Genomic DNA, 23,747 nt, shown 5'->3' on the forward strand with positions numbered 1-23,747 from the left:
ACAGGCCCCTTAGCGGCTCACCTGGCCACCAACTTCTCACCATCTGATACCTGCTTTTATAAAAAGATGTGGAGACAGGACCAAGTGGGAAAGTTGAAGTGGGCAGCCACCTCCACAGCAAGCACAGGGCCTAGGCCCGGGTCTCTACCCTAAGTGCAACAAAACTTAGCTGTTTGCCTTCCCGGGGCGCCTCGGTCCCCAGGACGCCGGCACCCCAAGGCACCCCGCGCGGTTTGCATCTGCGGCGGGGTCCCGGGAGGATGCAGGGCCGGGACAGCCTGGAGCGCTCAGAGGAGACAGGACCCACGGTGGTGACGTAGTTAGGAAGACACAGCTGGCCCCAACTAGCCTCAAACTCTGGGTCCTGATCCCTTCTCCCCTTCCTCCCCACACCCAGGGAGAACCTTGAGCCGCTTTTCCAGCCTCTGAGTTGGGAGCAGGAACCTGGCACCAGGAAGCCAGGACAGCGCACTCCAGCCACTCCGGAGGGCCCTCCCCCCCGGGCCCCCAGGGGCAGTTTCGGTCCATGTCGCGTCCGGACGAGTAGGCGGCAACGGGCAACCTTATTCCCGCACTCCGGGGCGAGGGATATGAGGTGGGGGAAAAGGAATCTTCGCGAGTGTTAAGGGGGCAGAAGGTAGCACTCCTGCGGGGTCTCCCCAGTCCTGTTCGGGAGAGCGACGAGGTCACCCCGCTCCATACTGTCCCCACGGGAGCTCGGGGCGGGCTGCTTATCCTGGTTAGCAGCCGGTGCGCACGCAGACGCGCGCGTCCTTCCCCACCCCGACCGCTGATCCGCCCAGGACCCACGCCGGCTGTGAGGGGTGTGCGCACCTCGTCTCCGCGTGCCCCGAGCGGCCCCCTCTCCCCTCAGCGACACTTCGGGCGCCGCCCCCGCCGCCGGCCCGGCGCAGCCAGCTCACCAGATGGCCATCCTGCTCTTGGGGTAGTCTAGCCGCTCCAGGCAGCCGAGGAAGTGAGGCAGCGTGTGCGCAGCGTTACGCGCGAGGACGGCCACCATCACCGTGGGTCTCTGCAGGGGGGACTCGGAGAATACTACCGCCTCCCCTTCGTCGTCTTCGGAGTCCGGCTCGGCAGCGAAGCGCGCCCGGCAGCCGCCGCGGAGCAGAGCCCACGAGAGGAGTAGCAGCGCCCAGGCCAGGGGGGCAGCGGGGCTTGCGGCCATGTTCAGGGCCGTGGCGGGCGGCTGGACCACCGGCCGTGGATGCCCGAGGCCGGCAGCGAGGGGCGGAGGGGAGGCGGCTGGTGCGCGCGCACTGGCAAAACCTCGGCTGCCCGGGACCCTCCCGCCGCCGCCGCCGCCGCCGCCGCAGCTGCACTGCTCAGGCCCTGCCGCGGGGGCCCGGAGTACCTGCCGCCGCCGGCGCTCGTCTGGGACTCAGGCTCTCAGACAGTCGTATCGGTGCGGCTGTTTGTCCCGAGTCCCGCGGAAAGTTCCTTTAGTCCAGGCTCAGCTTGTACAGCTGAGGTCTGTGGCTTCCCCCAGAGCCGTGAGGTGTGGCCGTGTCTGCCAATGGGCGTGTGAATGCGTGTGTGTGTGTGTGTGCGCGCGCGCGGGCGCGCGCGAGCGTGTGTACATAACGGTACGACTCCAAGAAAATTTATTCTGCTTTTGCAAACCGCAGTCTAAAGTCCTTCACAGTGATGCAATGTATCCAGTTTTTCATAATGCACTTACTGACTAAATGGGTAGAGCTCTAAAATGGAAAGTCACCTAATGATTCACTACTAGGATAAACAGTTTTTTAACTTCCACAAAGGCAGAATGTTTGCATTTCCTCACACTCAAGTGCTCTTTAAATTCATTCTTGACTGAGTAGACCCCCAATAAGATCAAGTTGGAAGACTTGGAGAATTTTAGAGCCAGATCGAACCCTTGAAATTAAAGAAAGCCCCTTGGGGGCCAGGTCCTCTATCTGCCAACTCAGGGTCCTCAGCTTCCTGACAGGGTGGCATGTTAAGGAGATTCGCTTAGATGGTTTTCTTTCTCCTTAATGACCCAAACTGACAAAGAGAGGGAAAATCTGTACATGCTGGAGGAGAAGTATAAGGAAGAAGGAAGGAAGAGGGAAGGTAAATTAGCAGATAAAGTGAAATTCCTAGGATACACTATCGAAGGATATTTAATCTTGAACATAATGGAGGAAAGCTAGTAAAAAAAAATCTGGAGTTCCTTCTCTGTGGAATTGTGTAGACTTTAATTTACCTGTGTGCAGATGACCTCCAATCCCAGCTTGCCCTACACGGTCTTTTTACTAGTTGTATCCAAACTTCTCCACAACTATTAGACACCTTCTTCACTCTCCTTCCACCCCCTCCCTTCCTCAGAAGAATATCACCTCCTTTACTGAACTCCCTAAACGCCCCTGTCTCTAATTAATATCCCTATCAATGCACTGCTTACTTGCAGGTGCCTATTCATGGCAGAGCTTCTGATCCCATCCTCTCCCTTCTAGTCCAGGACTTTTCTCCATTTATCTCCACTCTACTGAACCTTCAACTTGTCCCTTTCCATCAGCTCTTTTCCCTCAAGCTAAAGACTCAATCAGGGGACTTCCCTGGTGGCACAGTGGTTAAGAATCTGCCTGCCAATGCAGGGGACACGGGTTCGAGCTCTGATCCAGGAAGATCCCACATGCCGTGGAGCAACTAAGCCCATGCGCCACAACTACTGAGCCTGTGTGCCACAACTACTGAAGCCCGTGTGCCTAGAGCCTGTGCTCCGCAACAAGAGAAGCCACTGCAGTGAGAAGCCTGCGCATGGCAACAAAGAGTAGCCCCTGCTTGCCGCAACTAGAAAAAGCCTGCGTGCAGCAATGAGGACCCAATGCATCAATCAATCAATCAATAAAAAGAAAAGAAAGAAAACTAAAAAAATAAAAGAAAAACTCAATCAGTCATCTTCTATCCTTAAAGAATTAAAAAACAAAAAATCTTGGCTCTCTTTCTAGCAATCCCCTCTCTTGGCCAAGTCCCTTTGAAAGAGAGCTCTACACTTGCTTTCTCCACTTCTTCATTTTCCATCTCTCCTACCACAGTGCATGTGGTTTCCCACTTTTTTACTGAGGTTGTTCTGGCAAAGCCATAGATGACCTCAGTATTGGAAGATTCAGTGAACTATCCTCAGTTCTCACCTTCCTGGATTTGTTGTGTCATCTCTCCTCCTTGGTCTCCTCTGAGTCTACTTGGGTGCAAGCCCCTTCACCGTGTACTACTCTTCTAGCACTACATGTTCTCCCAGGGTGATTGCAGCCTCCAAATCTCTGTCTCCTGCTCTAACCTCTTTGCTAACATTCATACTTTTATGTTTAATGGCCTGCAGACATTTCCTTCTGCTCCATCCTCCTACAGAAATTGCCCTCAGTCTCAGTTTTGTAGGGCAGGCTGAGAGTTAACTGTCAGAGGTGTCATGACAGGCATGTACGCCAGCCACATTGGAGGCACAGACAAAGGCACAGCCACTTATGCAGGGGACATGTTGCTGGAGGGACTATTCGAAAGGTTCCATGGAGACCATCTCCATGTTGTTCTGTCTTCCTTCTTTCCCTTTCTTGGCCTGTTTCCCTCATCTTTCAAGACTAAGATCCCCACTCCAGCAAAAATTTGTAAATGCAGGGCATTAAAGCTAGGGAACCATGTTTCTGTCTTATTTCACTTCTGTTACCAAAGCTTATCCAAATCCATGTTTTTTTTGAAAAATGAAATGAGGCACCAAAACTACACTGGTGCTGCGCCCTGTGTGACCTCTAATGACATTTTAAGGAAATCAGCTGCACAGAGTTCTAAAATAATTACAGCCTGGTCTACAGATGAAATCAAGCTTCACAGCCATGCACCTTGAAAAACACCTATTTAAAACTTTTAGTCAATTTAGAGTGTTTATTTAGTCACTGAGGATATTGAGGGCATGATAGGGTAGGTAACAGTGGATCATTTTAAAGACGGGGGTTTAGGGGTGGGGAGCGAGGAGGGGAAGCTCCGGGAAAGTTGCGTCCTCATCTTACTAACAGATTTATGCCACAAGTTCTTTAGAAATCAGTGATGCAAGTCTTGGATGATTTTCTTTCCTCATACAATCAATGTTATAAAACAGTTAATTTGTAAAAACTAATTTAAAAATAAAAGCTAACTATGCTTCAAAATATTCATCACTTATAATGATCTTTCCATGGAAAACTTGTTGAATTGAAAGCCGCACGCATCTCCTTGTCTCTGCTGCTAACAGATGTCCCCCATAGTTCTTGCATGCATGTTAGAAGTAAGCACTTTTGCTCACCTCCCCTCTCCACACTGTGCCAGCCCAGGGAACTTCCCTCTTAGTCTTTCCCCAGGGACAACAAAACCTCTTTGCCTCTCATTCTCAGCACAGCTGTGGCAGGGGCAGGGCCTCTGAGGTGGACAGAGTGCTTCTTGCAGGAAAGAGTCTTGAGGTGTCTGTGGCTCCAGCAGCCAAGAAGAGGAGGAAATAAATGACTTCGGGGCAGAAGTAACACACTAGAAAGAGAAATGGATGCTTAGAGTTGGAGCTAAATTTTTGTCTCACATGTGTCACTTATTATATGTGTGACTTTGGAGACTTGACCTCTCTGGACATCAGTTTCTTCCTATGTAAAAACATTTTTAAATGCTTGCCTTATTTGTTCATTCCACAAACATTTATGAAATTACTAAGTGTCAATCATTTGGGTGTTGAGTGTTTTAATCCTTCTTCTCTAGAGAAAGGGGCAGAAGGTGTCCTGCCCTGGTGTCCTGCTGGGCCAGAGTTGGAGAAGGGAGTCTCTTGGATGAATCAACAGGGATAGTTTTTCCTGCACCGAAATACCTTTTTTTTTTTTTTACTACTTGGATCTTTTATTCCCTTTTCTTAACCTGCCTAAAATCCTACAATGTAAACATTTATCTGAATTGACAATGATGCAATTTCAACACAAAAACATTTGAGAGAAGAATCTTAGGCAATAGTTTCTGTCATTCCTACATTTGTGTGAATTAAATCAGAGTTCGTAATCTCAGTACCTAAACTGAGGTGCTCTATAAGAAGCTTTGATGAAGGGAACAGAACGGGATCCTCATTTGGAGCATGGAACCCTTTGATGACAAAGCAAATCCTGTGGATTTCTGATATGTGGGCTTGAGGCCTCCAAGTCCAAGAGGGGGAAAGGATATGGGAAGGTAGAGGGAGAAAAAGAGCCATGACCGAGGTGGAAAGGGCTAAAATTAAACTGTTCCACTTTCAAAGTTTTGTCTAAGCTCTGGCCTGCATCCAAGAACGATATAATAGTCACCATAGGAAAATGTTTTTCAATTCCAAACACATTTACACAAATTTAAAATACATGCCTTTATCTCATTTGAAAAGACTAGATATGTTTCTTAAGTTGTATTCACTTATTTGTTTCAGGGTTTCCTCACTGCCTGCTGTGTCAAGGCACAGGTGCTGGAAATGCATGGATAATGAAGATACATCCAATGAACGAATAAATGTAATAACGTGGTATACATCTTATGGTGGAAAAGGAAGAGAGTGAAGGTGGTTGGGAAATGCCGTATTAAAGAAATGCCTTTGAACTAAGTATTGAAAAATGAGGAGCATGTTTTATGCCAGTGGGCAGAGTGTAGGGAGAGGTTGGAATTTCAGGCAGATGGAACTATAAAAGCAAAAGAATGAGAGAACATAGCACATGAGAAATCACAATGAGTACAACATGACTGGAGGGTAGGATAGGAAGTGGGAAGAGAGAAATCTGGAATATTACATGATTTTTATATAATTATCATATATAGACAATCATTTCTAGAAAAGCCAAAAATTCAGTTAAAAATGGAAAAAAATGAGCTAAATAGCTGATGTATAGTTAGCCTACATAGTGCTTTCAAATGTTCATCTGTTTTTAAAGATATTGAATGGTCACAATCATATGGCAGTTGCAGGTTTCAGGTGATTAAAGTATCAAAACCAAAATTTTAGTTTAAATATACAAATTTTCAAACTCAGTAATTTTGAATTTACATGGTTAAATATCTTATTTTAAACAGATAAAAACCATTCTATTTTCAACATATAAAAACATCTTACGAGCATATAAAAGCATTTAGTTCTTCATTTTATTATCTAAAACAATAGTTCCTAATACTTTTTAGAATGAAGACCCTTTTTTGAATATAAAGAAAAAGAAGATAAGACTTTGCACATGACAGTAGTTGTATTTTTGGTAACCACCAAAAGTACCTAATGGCATGATCTGCTCTGGCCTCAGCCACTGTGTGCAAGGAGTCTCTTGGACTACCCTGCATAGGCTATAGGGACTTTTTGACATTGCCTTTTCTCTGGGATGAAGTGGGATTGATGGACAGTTGCTGGTGTTCTTGAGTGTATTTTAGTTTTCTGAATGTTCTCCTTACTGATTTACAAAAAGAGCCTGTTAATTAATTATGGCCTGGCAAAGAGAATGGAATTTCCCCTGATCTTGGCAGGTTCTAAAACATACTAACAGAATTAACACAACATTTTTTTTTTTTTTTTTTTTTTTGCGGTACGCGGGCCTCCCACTGCTGCGGCCTCTCCCATTGTGGAGCACAGGCTCCGGACGCGCAGGCTCAGCGGCCATGGCTCAGGGACCCAGCCAGTCCGCGGCATGTGGGATCTTCCCAGACCGGGGCACGAACCCACGTCCCCTGCATCGGCAGGCGGACTCCCAACCAGTGCGCCACCAGGGAAACCCTAACACAACATTTTAAATCAACTATACTTGAATTAAAAAATACTAACAGAATGTATATTTTATTAATCATAACTGCATGTATAAAATATGAAAACAGGGCTTCCCTGGTGGCACAGTGGTTGAGAGTCCGCCTGCCGATGCAGGGGACACGGGTTCGTGCCCTGGTCCGGGAAGATCCCACATGCTGCGGAGCGGCTAGGCCTGTGAGCCATGGCCGTTGAGCCTGCGCGTCCGGAGCCTGTGCTCTGCAACGGGAGAGGCCACAACAGTGAGAGGCCCACATACCGCAAAAAAATGAAAACAGAAATTTATACGTATGAGATGTAGTGCAGATTTAATTAGTCTGTAGATAAAGCTTGGTGCAGAAGTTGTTCCAAAGTGGAGTAGATTACAGTCTTTGCAAAACTCTTTTATCTGCTGGGGTAACTAATAAATGAATTCAGTAAAGTTGCAGGATACAAAATCAATATGCAAAAATCAGTTGCCATTTTATACACTAAACACAAACTATCTGAAAAAGAAATAAAGAAAATAATCTAATTTACAGCAGCATCAAAAACAATAAAAAATTTAGAAATAAATTTAACCAAGGAAGTAAAAGATCTGTAAACTATAAGACATTAATGAAACAGAAGAAGACACAAATAAATAGAACTATAAATCTTTATGGATTAAAAGACTTAATATTGTTAAAATGTCCATACTACTCAAAGCCATCTATAGATTCCATGCAATCCCTATCAAGTTTCCAATGGCATTTTTTATTGAAGTAGAAAAAAAATCATAAAATTCATATGAAACCATAAAAGACCTTGAATAACCAAAGCAATCTTGAGAAAGAACAAAGCTGGAGGCATCATACTTCCTGATTTCAAACTATATTACAAAGCTATAGTAGTCAAAACAGTAAGGTACTGGCATTAAAAACAGACACATAGACGAATACAGCAGAATTTAGAGCCCAGAAATATGCCAATTAACATTTGACAAGGGAGCCACAAATACTCAATGGGGAAAAGGATATTCTCTTCAATAAATGGCGTTGGGAAATCTAAATAGTATTCACATGCAAAAGAATGAACTTGGACCCTTATCTTAGACCACTTGAAAAATTAACTCAAAATGGACTTAAATGTAAGACCCCAAAATGTAAAACTTCTACAAGAGAACATAGGGGAAAAGCTCCTTGACATTTATCTTGGCAATGATTTTTTTTGGATATGACACCAAAAGCACAGGCAACAAAACAAAAATTAAACAAGTGGGACTACATCAAACTAAAAAGCCTCTACACAGCAAAAGAAATGATCAACAAGATGGAAAGGCAACCTACAGAATGGAGAAAATATTTGCAAACCATATATTTGATAAGGGGTTAATACCCAAAATAAATAAGGAATTCATGCAATGCAATAGCAAAAAAACACAGACAACAAACAAAAAACCCAACCACCAACACCAACAACAAAACCAAATAACCCTATTAAAAATGGGCAAAAAACCTGAATAGATATTTTCCCAAAGAAGATATACAATGGCCAACAGGTACATGAAAAGGTGCTCAACATCACTACTCATCAGCAAAATGCAAATCAAAACCACACTGACATATCACCTCACATCTATTAGAATGACTATTACCAAAGAGACAAGAGATAAGTGCTGGCAAGGATGTGGAGAAAAGAGAACACTTGTACACTGTTGGTGGGAATAAAAATTGGTACAGTCAGTACAGAAAACAGCATGGACGTTTCTCAAACAATTTAAAATAGAACTACCATACGATCCAGCAATTTCTATATGTGTGTGTGTATGTGTGTGTGTGTGTGTGATGTTATATATATCAGTCATAAAGAAGAAGGAAATCCTTCCATTTGTGACAACATGGATGAAACTTGAGGGCATTATGCTAAGTGAAATAAATCAGATAGAAAAAAGGTTAATACTGTATGATCTCTTCTATGTGGAACCTGAAAAGCCAAACTCATAGAAACAAAGAGTAGATTGGTGGCTGCTGGGGCAGGGGATGGGGTAAATGGGTGAAGGTGGTCAAAAGGTACCATCATCCAAAGAAAGAAAAAAAGGTACAATCTTCCAAATCTTCCAAAGGCAATCTATAGATTCAATGCAATCCCTATTAAAATACCAATGGCATTTTTCACAGAACTAGAACACATAACTTTAGAATTTGTATGGAAACACAAAAGGCCCTAAATAGCCAAAAAAATCTTGAGAAAGAAAACCAGAGCTGGAGGTATCACACTCCCTGACTTCAGGCTATACTACAAAGCTACAGTAATCAAAACAGTATGGTACTGGCACAAAATAAGACACATAGAGAGCCCAGAAATAAACCCACGCACCTATGGTCAATTTAACCTACAACGAAGGAGGCAAGAATACACAATGGAGAAAAGACAGTCTCTTCAATAAGTGGTGCTGGGAAAACTGGACAGCTACATGTAAAAGAATGAAATTAGAACATTTTCTAATTCCCCATTGGATATTCTTGCCTCCTTTGTTGTAGATTAAATTGACCATAGGTGTGTGGGTTTATTTCTTTTTTGTTGTTGTTTATTTATTTCTGGATACGTTGCCTGAGGCAAAGAAAACAAAAGCAAAAATAAACAAATGGACCTGATTAAACTTAAAAGCTTTTGCATAGCAAAGGAAACCACTGACAAAGTGAAAAGACAACCTGCTGAATGGGAGAAAATATTTGCAAATGATATGACCAATAAGGGGTTAAAATCCAAAATATATAAACAGCTTAATATAAAAGAAAAAACCGACCTGATTAAAAAATGGGCAGAAGACCTGAATAGACGTCTTTCCAAAAAAGACATACAAATGGCCAATAGGCACACGAAAATATGCTCAACATTGCTAATTACCAGAGAAGTGTAAATCAAAACCACAATGAGATATCACCTTACACCTGTCAGTATGGCTATCAAAAAGTCTACAAATTACAAATATTGGCAAGGATGTGGAGAAAAGGGAACCCTAGTACACTGTTGGTGGGAATGTGAATTGGTGCAGCCACTGTGGAAAACAGTACAGAGGTTTCTCAAAAAACTAAAAACAGAACTACCATATAATGGGACAATCTCACTCCTGGATATATATCTGAAGAAAACAAAAACACTAATTCCAAAAGGTACATTCGCCCCAATGTTCATAGCAACATAATTTACAATAGCCAAGATATGGAAGCAACCTAAGCATCTATTAACAGATGAATGGATAAAGAAGATGTGGCATATATATACAATGGAATATTACTCAGCCATATAAAAGAATAAAATTTTGCCATTTGCAACAACATGGATGGACCTAGAGGGTCTTATGCTTAGTGAAATAAACCAGACAGAGAAAGATGAATACTATATGTTATCACTTATATTTGGAATCTAAAAAATAAAACCAACAAATGAATATAACAAAACAGAAACAGACTCACAGATACAGAGAACAAAGTAGTGGTTGTCAGTGGGGAGAGGGAAGGGGGTAGGGGTACGATAGGGGTATGAGATTTAGAGATACAAACTACTATGCATGAAATAAATAAGCACAAGGACATATTGTACAGCACAGGGAAATATAGCCATTATTTTATAATAATTTTAAATGGAGTATAATGTATAAAAATATTGAATCATTATGTTGTACATCTGAAACTAATGCAAAATTGTAAATCAAGCAATACCTCAATTTAAAAAGAGTGGGGAAAAAAGAAGAAATCAGATTTTGTTTATGGTGCAATTAGGGATCCAATTTCTTTTTATACATACATGTATATGTATATGAATATATATGAATATACACGTACATATATATGTATACATATATGTATTCATTGCCTCAACCCTGCATTGTGTCTGCAATGTCATCTCTGTCCATATTTGTATGACTCTCTACTTGATTCTGTTGGTTTATCTACCCCTGTAGAAATATCACATACTCTTTTTTTTTTTTTTTCCGGTACGCGGGCCTCTCACTGTTGTGGCCTCTCCCGTTGCAGAGCACAGGCTCCGGACGCGCAGGCCCAGCGGCCATGGCTCACCGGCCCAGCCGCTCCGCGGCATGTGGGATCCTCCCGGACCGGGGCACGAACCCGCGTCCCCTGCATCGGCAGGCGGACTCAACCACTGCGCCACCAGGGAAGCCCTCACATACTCTTAATTACAGACCTTTATAAGTTCCCTCAGTTTGTTCATCAGAAGGGTCTTGGTTATTTTGGGCCCTTTATGCCCACATTTCAGAATCAGTTTATCGAGTATTAGAAAATCCCTGTTGGGACTGTGATTGAAATTTACAGTTTATACAATTTATAGATCAGTATTATAAAGATGGCAATTTGCCCCAAACTGACCAATAAATGTTATTGAAGCTCATTAGAGAAGACCTAAATTAATGGACAGATATACTTCTCTAATGAGCTTCAATAACATTTATAATGTTCTCCATAAAGGGTTTGCTCATTTTTATTCTAGGTACCTTATTTTTGTTGGTTTTTTCCCAAAGGTAAGCAGTATTTTTTAAAATTAAATATACTATATTCTGATTTTTTAAACGGGGAATTTAGATTGCACTCTTAAATTTATGAGAAGTTGGAGAGAACATATTTTGATTATTCTGAATTGTTTTCTATATGTATGAGATTCTTCATACATGCTCATACATATGAATAGTAAAATATCATAGCATTCTAAATATTTTACTTTAAGTATAAACATCTCACCTATTCTCCTGGAAACACAGAGAATGGGGAATTGTATGCTTTGTGTACAAAAGAAGGAATGAGATATATAAGAACATTCTTACAATCAGTGAATTAAAAGCTGATCCAGAATGCTAGCCTACATTTTTTCAGCTTGAGATCATTGTCTTACACAATACTGTGTCAAAGCTTTTTCTTTTTAACACACTAAACATTCGTATCACAATTCAAAGTTCATTTTTCCTCTGAAGACTCTAACTGAATTAATGTCTCTGCCTAAACATTACAGACTTTTTGGTAGGAATAAAATGGTCTGGCTCAGATATCAACATGGGAAATCGGTAGAGCAAGTGCCAGATTACACTGAATTTGATTTCACCCAGTATACTCAGGGGGAATTTTACTTGTTACTTATCTAGCGTTTTTCCTAACCACTTTGGTTCTCTGATATAGTGAACCATTGAAGCATTTATAAAAGGAGAAATTCTTCAGTCTATCAGAAGCTGAAACTCTAACCTGTCCTTGGTGGATTTTACTCTAGATTGTCACAACAGACATTTTGACTATACTTTAAACACTAGGTTAAGTGTTCCTAAATATTTTGTTTTCTTTCTTAACCATTTCCAATCACCAAGACTTATTTATGTTTCCATTGTTTAATACGAATGGCAAAAGACATTTTATTTTCATTCTTCAACTCTTTATAATAGATGATGACATCAAAAGTCAGAAGCATTTAATATTTATGCTTAAATATACCATGCTTTTTCTAAGCAATAGAATTTCATCTATTTGCCAAAGGATAGCATTAGCCTGTTGCTTTTTTTTTTTTTTTCAGTTTATGGTTCTTTCTGTATACTTTTGGGATTCCCTAACCTCCCTGTCCCATACACCTTTTTTTTTTTTTTCCTGAAGTTGGAAATCTTCCCTTGAAGATGTCTGAGCTTTGTTCACATAGTACCTAATTCCACTGGATCTCCTTACTGATTTATAAAATTTCCCCTTTCCTCATATGAGGAACAGAACAGTCTTAAATGCTTCTATAAGTACCACCACCTGAACTGATTGGGATCTTTAGAGGTGAGAGAGAAAGATCTACTTACCTCTAATTACTTAAATTAGTGTCAGTGCTCAGTGCTTCAAGGAACCTACTAATTTCAGTGTCATTTGCTTCTTTAGGGCTTAGCAGCTGCTTGTAGAGACAAAGGTTAATGACTTCATTCAAATGTAATACATTCTAGGGCAATTTATGAATCTTCATGCACTTCTCCTTATATGTAACGCATTTTTAAAAATGCATTCAAGCTTTTTATCTGGTTTTAAACAGCTTGACTTCAGCATGGACTTCATTGTGTTTATTTTACTTGGTATTCATTTAGCATTTTGTACCTGCAAATTTCTTTCATCAAATTTGGGGAATTTTTAATTTCTTCCATTTTTTTCCGTCCCATTCTATTTCTTTTCTCTTTCTGGTATTTCATTTACATGTATGTTGGATTGACTGATATCATATGGCAGGTCTCTGAGGCTCTGTTTATTTTTAAAAAATCATTTTTCTCCTTGTTCATCTTGGATGATTTCTTGGATGACTGCTCTACCTTCAATTTCATTTAATTTTTTCCTCTGTAATTTCCATTTGGCTGTTAAATCCAACCAGTGAAATTTTTTTTATTTCTGAAACTTTAATTTTTAGGTCCAGAATTTCCATGTGATTCTTTCTTCTTTTTCTCTGATGAGATTTTTTTTTTTGTCCCTAAGAGTTTCATTCACTGAAAATATGTTTTGTTTTACTTCATTGAGGATAGTTATAAGAGTTACTTTAAAATCTTTATCTGTCAGTTTCAACATCTGATTCATCTCAGGGTCAGATTTTACAAAATGTGATCCACTTTCTTGATTTTCATTTGTCAGTAGTTTTGAATCATATCTTGGACTTTATGAATAATAAGTTGTGGAGGTTCTGGATTCTATTACTTTTCTATGATGAGTGTTATTTCCTTTGCATTAGCAGGTTATTTTCTCGGCTAAATTTGAACTGTACACTCTGTTTCTTTGAGGATAGCCCTAGTCTCAGTTCAGATCTTTTGTTTTTTAATTCTGTTTCAGGTGGTTCAGGATCTGTCAGAGATGTGAGCAGAGTTAGGGGATCCTCTCTCTGGCTCCTGCCCTTTTGGGATTTCTTAATTTCTTCAGCATTCAAAGTTTCCTGGCTTCACATTTTTGGTTCTCCAGAAAAGAAAAACTGGGAGTTTTCCCACATGCACCCCTGCTGCCAAAGAGCCTGCCTCCTGGACTGCACTTAGCTCCAAGCTAAACTCCAAGGAAAGGGCAACTTTCGTTTATGGTTCCTCAACTGCCCTTCTCCAAGCAAGCTTGCCCTCCCCACCAGAGTCATGTTTCTGTTCGCATTCCAGGGCATTCTGGTAGTTGCTTTTTCTATTATGTCCCATTTTTCTAGATGTTTTCTGCTGGGGGATAGTCCAGTAGGGTCTTAGTCTGTCATATTTGGAAGCAGAAGTTCTATCCCTGCCTGGTACTTTGACTCTTGAGAGTCACTTCTTGCCTTGGTTAATGCAATACCCCCTAACCAGTCCCTGCTTCCACCCTTGACCCCTAAGGTCTATTCTCAACACTTCAGGAAGAGGGATACTGTGAAAGCATAAGAGCAACTTCTAGCGTCCCCCCATTTCACTTTAGGGATTTAGGTAAATGCTTAAAATGTCCTACTCTGCCTGATTGAAACTCCTCGGCCCTGACTTCCACGTCACATGCTTATGCTATGCTGGTTTGCATCCTACTTTTCTGACTGCTCCTGTTTACTTTCAACAACTCGTGTTTACTCTTGCTCCTCTAATCCTGAAAGGTCGGTCCACCCTAAAAATAAGGTCCTTGGCAGTCTGGTCTTTCTCCTTTCCACTTTCTTCTCTGGAGATCTCATCCACTTCTACACTTTAAGCTTACATGTCAGGGCAAAGAAGCCTTAAGTTTCCCCCACTTTCTCAGCAGAGTTGCAAACAGCGCTGACGTAAGGAGAATTAAGGGCTTCTGGACTCGGGGTATCCTTGAACCTTCTTCTCGCTATTATCTGCCCAGATTTGAATAAGCGCAGACCGAAAGGGGAGTGCGTTTGCCCAGGTTCTAGCTATGTTTGTCTGAAGATGGGTCTGAGAGAACTGTCCTCCCAGCATCTGAGCTCTCCCGCGCCAGCGCAGCGGACGACTGGGAAGCGGAACCCAAACGCGCGCGTTTCTGCTTCTGGCCGGGCGCGGAGAGCGCAGCGCGGTGCACCACGGGCGCACCGCACAGCAGGGCATGGAGGAGAGCGGCGAGTCCCCGCCGACCGCGGGCTGCAGCGATGTGCGCCCGAGCGGCGATCGCGGCGGCGGCGCCCTCTCATGGGCCCCCGAGGACGCCTGGATGGGCACGCACCCTAAGGTCAGGAGGCGCGAGAGGAGCAGGGCGCCGGTCCAGGCCTCTACCCCAGGCGGAACCCACGGGCCGTGCTCCCCTTTGGGCCCTTGACTCCCAACCGCATGGGATCGCCGTTTACGCGCGAACCTCACCGAAGGGGATCCTTTATGCTCACCGCCTGCTGCAGGCAACCTTGTTTTTGTTTGTTTAAAGGAGTTGAACTCTTGTTCTGACAGCGCCCCCTTCCCCCTCCCTCAGACCATTCTTAGCTGGAGGGAACAACATTGAATACATTGCCCCCTCAAGGCCAGATAGTAACCACTCCACTAATCTGAGTTTTGCTGTGTAGGGCTCGTTCTGGGGATGGTCTCATTTAATACTCACAGTAACCAAGCAAAACAGTTTGTGGGCCATGGATAAGATGTAGTAGTCTACAATGGTTAAGGTTTAGGCACAATCCTCATTTGCCTGTGCTTGGCAAATTGCTGCCCTGTACCAGTCATGGCCCAAACAATGAACGGATAGTGAATGGATATGAGGGTTTTTGTAGTATTATCAGGGACTAGATACTTTGGTCTAGTAACTTTAGTAGAATTGCAGTCTTCTGCTTGAGAGCAATATTTCATAGATAATAATCTAAAAACAGTCCAGAAAAGGAACAATTTGAAGATCTTTTCATCTTCTCTTGCTTGATGTTATCCTCCTGCTCTGATCCCCTTATTTCCCCTCAAGGTGAGAAAAACAAACACTAGCATGGAGGTGTTATTCAGTGCCATAAAAGAACCAAAACATGGAGAGGGATCATGGTGGTTAGGAGCATGAACTCAAAGTTAGACTGCCTGGGTTTGAATCCTGGCTCTGTCACCAGCTTTGTGATTTTTTTTTTTTTTTTTTTTGGTGCAAGTTGTTTTATCTCATTGTTTCTCAGTTTTCTCATCTGTAAAATGGGGATAAGAATAGTACTAACCTTATAGGGTTGTTACAGGATTAAATCAGTTAATATTGGTAAAGCACTTGACATATAGTAAACATTACCTAAGTGTTTAATAAGTGGAACAACAGTAACAAATTTTAAAAACTTCTTCTAGATTTCATGTTACTATTTATATTGGTTGTTTGATTTTTCAGTTCTGCATTTGTATTATTCAGTTTGAAAATTACTTAGGTCGATCCAGTAACGCAGTATCAGATTTATCATCCTCAAACACCATTTTGATTATATTATTCCCATGCTTAGAGAATTTCCTTATGGGTAAAATTCAAACTATTAGCTTGACCATCAAGACCTTGCCACCTGGTCCCCAATTGCCTTTTCAGTGTCATTTTCAAACACGTTTAAGGTTTGAGGAGGACAGTTAATAACACCCCTCTTTTCCTGTACCTGTGCACACTTAGGAGGACTCCGATGGGGAAGTGTGACTTCAGATCTGCACCCAGGCAGGTCTGCTGACGCCTCACTTCTGCATTGTCCCTGCTTCCCCACCTAGTCACTGACATAGCTCGAATACCTCAGGCTTCTCTTGCAGGGGCAGGCTCCTGAAGAATGTTTGCTCAGTGCTGACCAACAAGTCTGAAAGCAGCAGCAGCTTGCTTGTTCCTTTAAAAACCAACAATTAAATAACTCCCTACTCTTGAGTGAGCAGGGGTGGGGATGGAGGCCAGGAGTGGTCTTCTTGCAGACTTTCTCCACAGGCAAATAAGAGACCAGGGAAATAGAGGCTCCCACTAACATGAGCCAACAAAAGTTCTATTAAAAAATGTCTCTACTCCTGGCAGATAGGTTTCTTTATAGGCCCTTGAATATGTGTTGCTTATTCCCACCTTTGTGTGATTACTCACACTGTTACTCTACCTTCTCTATTCAAATCATACACGACAAGTCCTTCAGGGCCCAATTTGCATCCCATCTCTGCCAGGAAACATTCACCAACCAAGCCACCTGAGTGGAGCTCCTTTGACCTGTTGTGTCATGTTTTTTTATTCCACTCACTTGGTTTTTAGTCACTTACTGTCATGTATTTTTATTTACCTACAATTGCATACCCTAACAATCCATAAGTTTTTTAGAGATAGGGATCAGGGCTAATTGCCATGTAGCTCCCACTATACCTATAAGAGAGTCTTATATATTATCTATTTAATGAATAGTTGTTGATTGAAAGAAAATATTAAGAGATTCTTCCTTCTCTATTGACAATTACGTTTTGATTTTCAGTATTTAGAAATGATGGAATTAGATATAGGAGATGCCACCCAAGTTTATATAGCATTCTTGGTTTACCTGGACCTCATGGAGAGTAAGTATTTGTTTTATTATTGTTTTGTTATTAGGGCGGTGGTGGGGGGATGAGGAGTTGGGTTGGCATATAGCGTTTATACATTCGCTATTAATTTTGTCACTGTTGTGATTTCTTTATTCCTTTACATTGGGAATTACTGGGTAACAGAAAATACTAGAATGATAAGGAGACATAGCTTTATAAGCGATGTTTGCTCAGCTGAGTATTAGGTAGGTGTTTGGAATTTTTATCTTTTATTTTTGATAAACATTATTGTTCATTCAATGATGCACTTTCAGGTAAAAGTTGGCATGAAGTAAACTGTGTGGGATTACCAGATCTCCAGCTCATCTGTCTTCTTGGTACTGAGATAGAAGGAGAAGGGTTACAGACTGTGGTACCTACACCCGTCAGTGCTTCCCTCAGCCATAACAGGTGGGCAGGTGATTTTGATCTTTGTTTAACAGGTTAGTCCCTTTCCTGAATAAAGCGCTAGGAATCATTAAATTAGAGGTAGTAATATATATATAGTATTTGTATACATTTTGTAAAATTTTATCTTCCACTTTTTTAGTTAACTCCAGGTCACAGCAATGTACACTTACATACAGATACAAACAGAGCATTTGTCATTTACACTTTTCCTTTGAAAATAAAATATCTTAATAGTCTGTCTAATATTGATATATCACAGATGCTTCAACAAGTTGGTTTTAATTAATGACAGAGATTCTGTAGAGACAGACATTGGAAAGTTTTGAAACAAGGAATGTGGTTAAAAATCTTGATTTTTCCCTCTCACAATGTGTCTGCCACATATTGTTAACATTTTCAGATAATCCGCTGTTCGATGACTGTAAAAATTTGGAGGTTTTGTTCCTTTCCTCTCAAAGCATTTGTAGAGGTAGTAATATATTTTAAAAGGAATTTGGGGTACAGGGATCATTGCTTTACTTTTTGTTATTTGAGGAATAAGTTAAATATGAGTATTTAACAAGTATTCATTTACTGTAAAGTATTACTGTATTTTTCATGTTCATTGGGAATTGTTTCATTTTAGATCTTTTTAACTTTATAAAAAGGCATGTAATCATTTGAGGCTCACTTTATGTACTTAATGTCATACTGCTAACATTGATCTATTGTGTATTTTGGAGGTGGGGAGCTGCCATATAGCATTCCATCGTGTGATTGTACCACAGTTTTCACACCTACTCTCTTGATGATGGAATGTTGCTAATGTTCAACTTCAGGGGGTAATTTCAAACTGTTTTCCAAAATGGTTGCCTCAATTTACTTTCCCCTGCAATGTAAACAAGATCTTTGGAAGCTGTGTGGTCTCTTACATTTAGTATTCTCAGACTCTGAAATTTTTGTCAGTTGAATGGCTTATCTCATTGTGGTCTTAATTTGCAGTTCTCTGATATTGAACATTTATTTATATATTTAATATTTCCTCTCTTGAGAAATGTATTTTCATATCCTTTGCCTACTGGATTGCTTATAGTTTTCTCATTGACTTCTAGGAGTTCTTTATATATTCTTGATAATAATACTTTTGGTTGTGTTTCTGAGCTTTAAAATCTGTCTTTCAGGTATCTTTTGATGAATACAGTTCTTAATTTGAATATAATCCTATTTATCCATTTTCAATAATCAATATCTTTGTATCTAATTTAAGAACTATTTCCTGTCTAAAGGTCTAAGAAGTTCACCTATATTTTCCTAAGAGTTTTAAAGTTTGCTTTTTTTAATGGTATGAGAGGAAGGCTAGGAACCCTATTTTCATTTGGATAACCATTTTTCTCCACCTCCGTTTACAGAATATTCCCTCCTTTCCTTATTGTCCTACATATCATCTCTGTCATTTTCCAAAGCTCCCTCTATGCACTGATTTGTTTCTGGGCTCTCTTTATATTCCATTAGTCAATATATTTATCCTTGTGCCAATACCACATTTTCATAATTGGTAACTTCATAGGAAGTCCTGGTATCTGGTTAACAAGTCTCCCTTTTTGCTTTTCTTCTTTAGAAGCTGTGGCAGGCAGCCTCTAAGATGGCTTCTTATAATCCAGCCTTCTGATGGTCACACTCTTGTGTATTTCTGTTCCCTGGAGTGTGGTCTGGAGTTAGTGACTTGCTTTCAGTAAATAAAATTTGGCAAAAATAATGGGATGTTACTTCTAAGATTAGATTATAAAAGACTATGGCTATTTGGGGTCTTTTGTGTTTCCATACAAATTTGAAAATTTTTTGCTCTAGTTCTGTGAAAAATGCCATTGGTAATTTGATAGGGATTGCACTGAATCTGTAGATTGCCTTGGGTAGTATAGTCATTTTAACAATATCAATTCTTCCAATCCAAGAGCACAGTATATCATTCCTTCTGTTTGTGTCATCTTTAATTTCTTCCATCAGCGTCTTACAGTTTTCAGAATACGGGTCTTCCTGACTTCAGACTATGCTACAAAGCTACAGTAATCAAAACAGTATGGTAGTGGCACAAAAACAGCTACATAGATCAATGGGACAGGATAGAAAGCCCAGAAATAAACCTACGCACTTATGGTCAATTAATCTACCACAAAGGAGGCAAAAATATACAATGGATAAAAGACAGCCTCTTCAATAAGCAGTGCTGGGGAAACTGGACAGCTATGTATAAAAGAATGAAATTAGAACATTCTTTAATACCCTATACAACAATAAACTCAAAATGGATTAAAGACCTAAATGTGAGCCTGAATACTATAAAACTCCTAGAGGAAAACATAGGCAGGACACTCTTTGACATAAATCTCAGCATTCTTTTTTTTGATCCATCTCATAGAGTAACGGAAACAAAAGAAAAAATAAGCAAATGGGACCTAATTAAACTTACAAGCTTTTGCATAGCAAAGGAAACCATAAACAAAACGAAAAGACAACTTACGAAATGGGAGAAAATATCTGCAAACATTGCGACCAACAAGGGCTTAATTTCCAAAATATACAAACAGCTCATACAGCTCAATATCCAAAAAACAAACAACCCAATCAAAAAATGGGCAGAAGACCTAAATAGACATTTCTCCAAAGAAGACATACAGATGTCCAATAGGCACATGAAAAGATGCTCAACATCGCTAATTATTAGAGAAATGCAAGTCAAAACTACAATGAGGTACCACCTCACACTGGTCAAAATAGCCATCATCAAAAAGCCTACAAATAATAAATGCTAGAGAGGTTGTGGAGAAAAGAGAACCCTCCTACGCTGTTGGTGGGAATGTAAATTGGTGCAGCCACTATGGAGAACAGTATGGAGGTTCCTTAAAAAACTAAAAATAGAGTTGCCATATGATACAGCAATCGCACTTCTGGGTATATATCCAGAGAAAACTCTAATTCTGAAAGATAATGCACCCAGTGTTCATAGCAGCACTATTTACAGTACCCAAGACATGGAAGCAACTTAAATATTCATTGACAGATGAATGGATAAAGAAGATGTGGTATGTGTGTGTGTGTGTGTGTGTGTATACACACACACACACACACACACACACACACACACACACACACAATGGAATATTACTCAGCCATAAAAAAGAATGAAATAATGCCATTTGCAGCAATATGGATGGACCTGCAGATTATCCTATTAAGTGAAGTAAGTCAGATAGAGATAGACAAATATCATATGATATCACTTATATGTGGAGTCTAAAAAAATGATACAAATGAACTTATTTACTAAACAAATAGACTCACAGACATAGAAAACAAACTTATGGTTACCAAAGGGGAAAGAGGGGAGGGACAAATTTGGAATTTGGGATTAACAAATATACACTATTATATATAAAATAAACAACAGGACCTACTATATAGCACAGGACACTATATTTAATATCTTGTAATAACCTATAATGGAAAAGAATCTGAAAAAGAATATATATGTACACACATATATATTTTTTTCAGGTATACAGCAAAGTGATATATATATATATATATATATATATATATATATATATATATATATGGAGTAAACAACTATACTTCAAGAAAAAAAAAAGACTATGGTTTCTGTCAGGCACTCTCTCTGACTTGCTTGTTCTGAGGGAAGCCAGCTGCCCTGTGAACTGTCCTAGAGAAAGTCTGAACATAGAGGAGTAAAGGTAATTACTGATGGAGCAAGATTCTTGAGAGGTGGGGAGTGGTGGATTCAAGAGACTAGTTGAAGAGATTAATATTGAGCTAGAGGAGGAACACCTGAACCACTGAGGCTGTGGGGCAGGTAGAAAGGACAGAGGAAGACATAGGTGTATCTGAGTGGGTTTACACGCAGGGAAGAGGACAGAGCACTGTAAATTCTAACATGAAGCACTTTGATAAACACCTATTCCTTTCCTAATTCTCTATGATAAATGCATATTGATTTAATAGAAAGACCACTGGACCAAAGCCATAAGACCTAAGTTCTGGTCTTGACACTGACACAACATTTTCTTTCATGATTGGAGACACCTAATTTTTCTGAGTTTCACTTTCTTTGTCTTTTATTGAGGGATATAGATTATCAGTAGATAACATGTAAGATCCCTTCCAAATCAAAGCTACCATAATTGGTTATTTTCATTGTGTGTATTGCATAAAATTAAATTTTTAGATTTCTATTAAATGTTTTTTGTATGTGTGATTTGTTACGAGAATTGTTTCTTGATATATCAGGCTATTTATACCCTTCTTTGAGAGACTCCTTACTCTGAGATTTTTCTGTGTGTTTGAATATCAACACACAATTTTACTAGCATTATTTCCAATAATGCTTCTGTCTAAAAGACTTAATAATTCACTCCTTAAATCTCTTCCTTTGTGTCTTTTAATTACTCTAACAAATATCATCCTACCTAGTATTATTAATATATTATTTGTTTGGAGAAGGAACTACCATTTAGAGTTTACCTGAATTTAATCCTAAAAAATGAAATCAATAGCCTGTTTGAATCAAATCATTTCATAAGTCTAGAATAAATTTGTGTCCTATTTATTTCTAGTTTTTCCCAACTGGTGATTATTGCTTTTCTAGCTTTTTAAGTTTGTTTTCTTCTTTTTTTTTTTTTATAACAAAGTGAATCAGTTATACATATACATATGTTCCCATATCTCTTCCCTCTTGCGTCTCCCTCCCTCCCAACCTCCCTATCCCACCCCTCCAGGTGGTCACAAAGCACCGAGCTGATCTCCCTGTGCTATGCGGCTGCTTCCCACTAGCTATCTACCTTACGTTTGGTAGTGTATATATATCTATGCCTCTCTCTCGCTTTGTAACAGCTTACCCTTCCCCCTCCCCATATCCTCAAGTCCGTTCTCTAGTAGGTCTGTGTCTTTATTCCTGTCTTACCCCTAGGTTCTTCATGACATTTTTTTTTCTTAAATTCCATATATATGTGTTAACATACGGTATTTGTCTTTCTCTTTCTGACTTACTTCACTCTGCATGACAGACTCTAGGTCTATCCACCTCATTACAAATAGCTCAATTTCATTTCTTTTTATGGTTGAGTAATATTCCATTGTATATATGTGCCACATCTTCTTTATCCATTCATCCGCTGATGGACACTTAGGTTGTTTCCATCTCCGGGCTATTGTAAATAGAGCTGCAATGAACATTTTGGTACATGACTCTTTTTGAATTATGGTTTTCTCAGGGTATATGCCTAGCAGTGGGATTGCTAGGTCATATGGTAGTTCTATTTTTAGTTTTTTATGGAACCTCCATACTGTTCTCCACAGTGGCTGTATCAATTTAAATTCCCACCAACAGTGCAAGAGTGTTCCCTTTTCTCCACACCCTCTCCAGCATTTACTGTTTCTAGATTTTTTTGATGATGGCCATTCTGACTGGTGTGAGATGATATCTCATTGTAGTTTTGATTTGCATTTCTCTAATGATTAATGATGTTGAGCATTCTTTCATGTGTTTGTTGGCAGTCTGCATATCTTCTTTGCAGAAATGTCTGTTTAGGTCTTCTGCCCATTTTTGGATTGGGTTGTTTGTTTTTTTGTTATTGAGCTGCACGAGCTGCTTATAAATTTTGGAGATTAATCCTTTGTCAGTTGCTTCATTTGCAAATATTTTCTCCCATTCTGAGGGTTGTCTTTTGGTCTTGTTTATGGTTTCCTTTGCTGTGCAAAAGCTTTGAAGTTTCATTAGGTCCCATTTATTTTTGTTTTTATTTCCATTTCTCTAGGAGGTGGGTCAAAAAGGATCTTGCTGTGATTTATGTCATAGAGTGTTCTGCCTATGTTTTCCTCTAAGAGTTTGATAGTTTCTGGCCTTACATTTAGGTCTTTAATCCATTTTGAGCTTATTTTGTGTATGGTGTTAGGGAGTGATCTAATCTCATCTTTTACATGTACCTATCCAGTTTTCCCAGCACCATTTATTGAAGAGGCTGTCCTTTCTCCACTGTACATTCCTGCCTCCTTTATCAAAGATAAGGTGACCATATGTGCGTGGGTTTATCTCTGGGTTTTCTATCCTGTTCCATTGATCTTTCTGTTTTTGTGCCAGTACCATACTGTCTTGATTACTGTAGC

At 40.2% G+C, this 23,747-nt stretch overlaps 1 protein-coding gene and 1 pseudogene across 1 annotated transcript; one reads left to right on the forward strand and one right to left on the reverse strand.

Moving 5' to 3' along the window:
• Window positions 1-919: 919 nt before the first annotated feature.
• Window positions 920-1,220, reverse strand: LOC114905248 (annotated as a pseudogene).
• A 13,534-nt stretch (window positions 1,221-14,754) lies between these two features.
• Window positions 14,755-17,591, forward strand: LOC114905406 (tRNA-splicing endonuclease subunit Sen15-like; the record flags this gene model as incomplete). The annotated part of the gene is made up of 3 exons (XM_029239848.1): window positions 14,755-14,901; window positions 17,093-17,174; window positions 17,456-17,591. Coding segments are annotated over exons 1-3 (341 nt in total), but the record flags the coding sequence as incomplete, so codon positions are not given.
• Window positions 17,592-23,747: the final 6,156 nt, after the last annotated feature.

The sequence above is a fragment of the Monodon monoceros genome, unplaced genomic scaffold, assembly GCF_005190385.1.
Source record: "Monodon monoceros isolate NGI ecotype Baffin Bay Population unplaced genomic scaffold, NGI_Narwhal_1 Contig3419_ctg1, whole genome shotgun sequence".
Taxonomy (NCBI): domain Eukaryota; kingdom Metazoa; phylum Chordata; class Mammalia; order Artiodactyla; family Monodontidae; genus Monodon; species Monodon monoceros.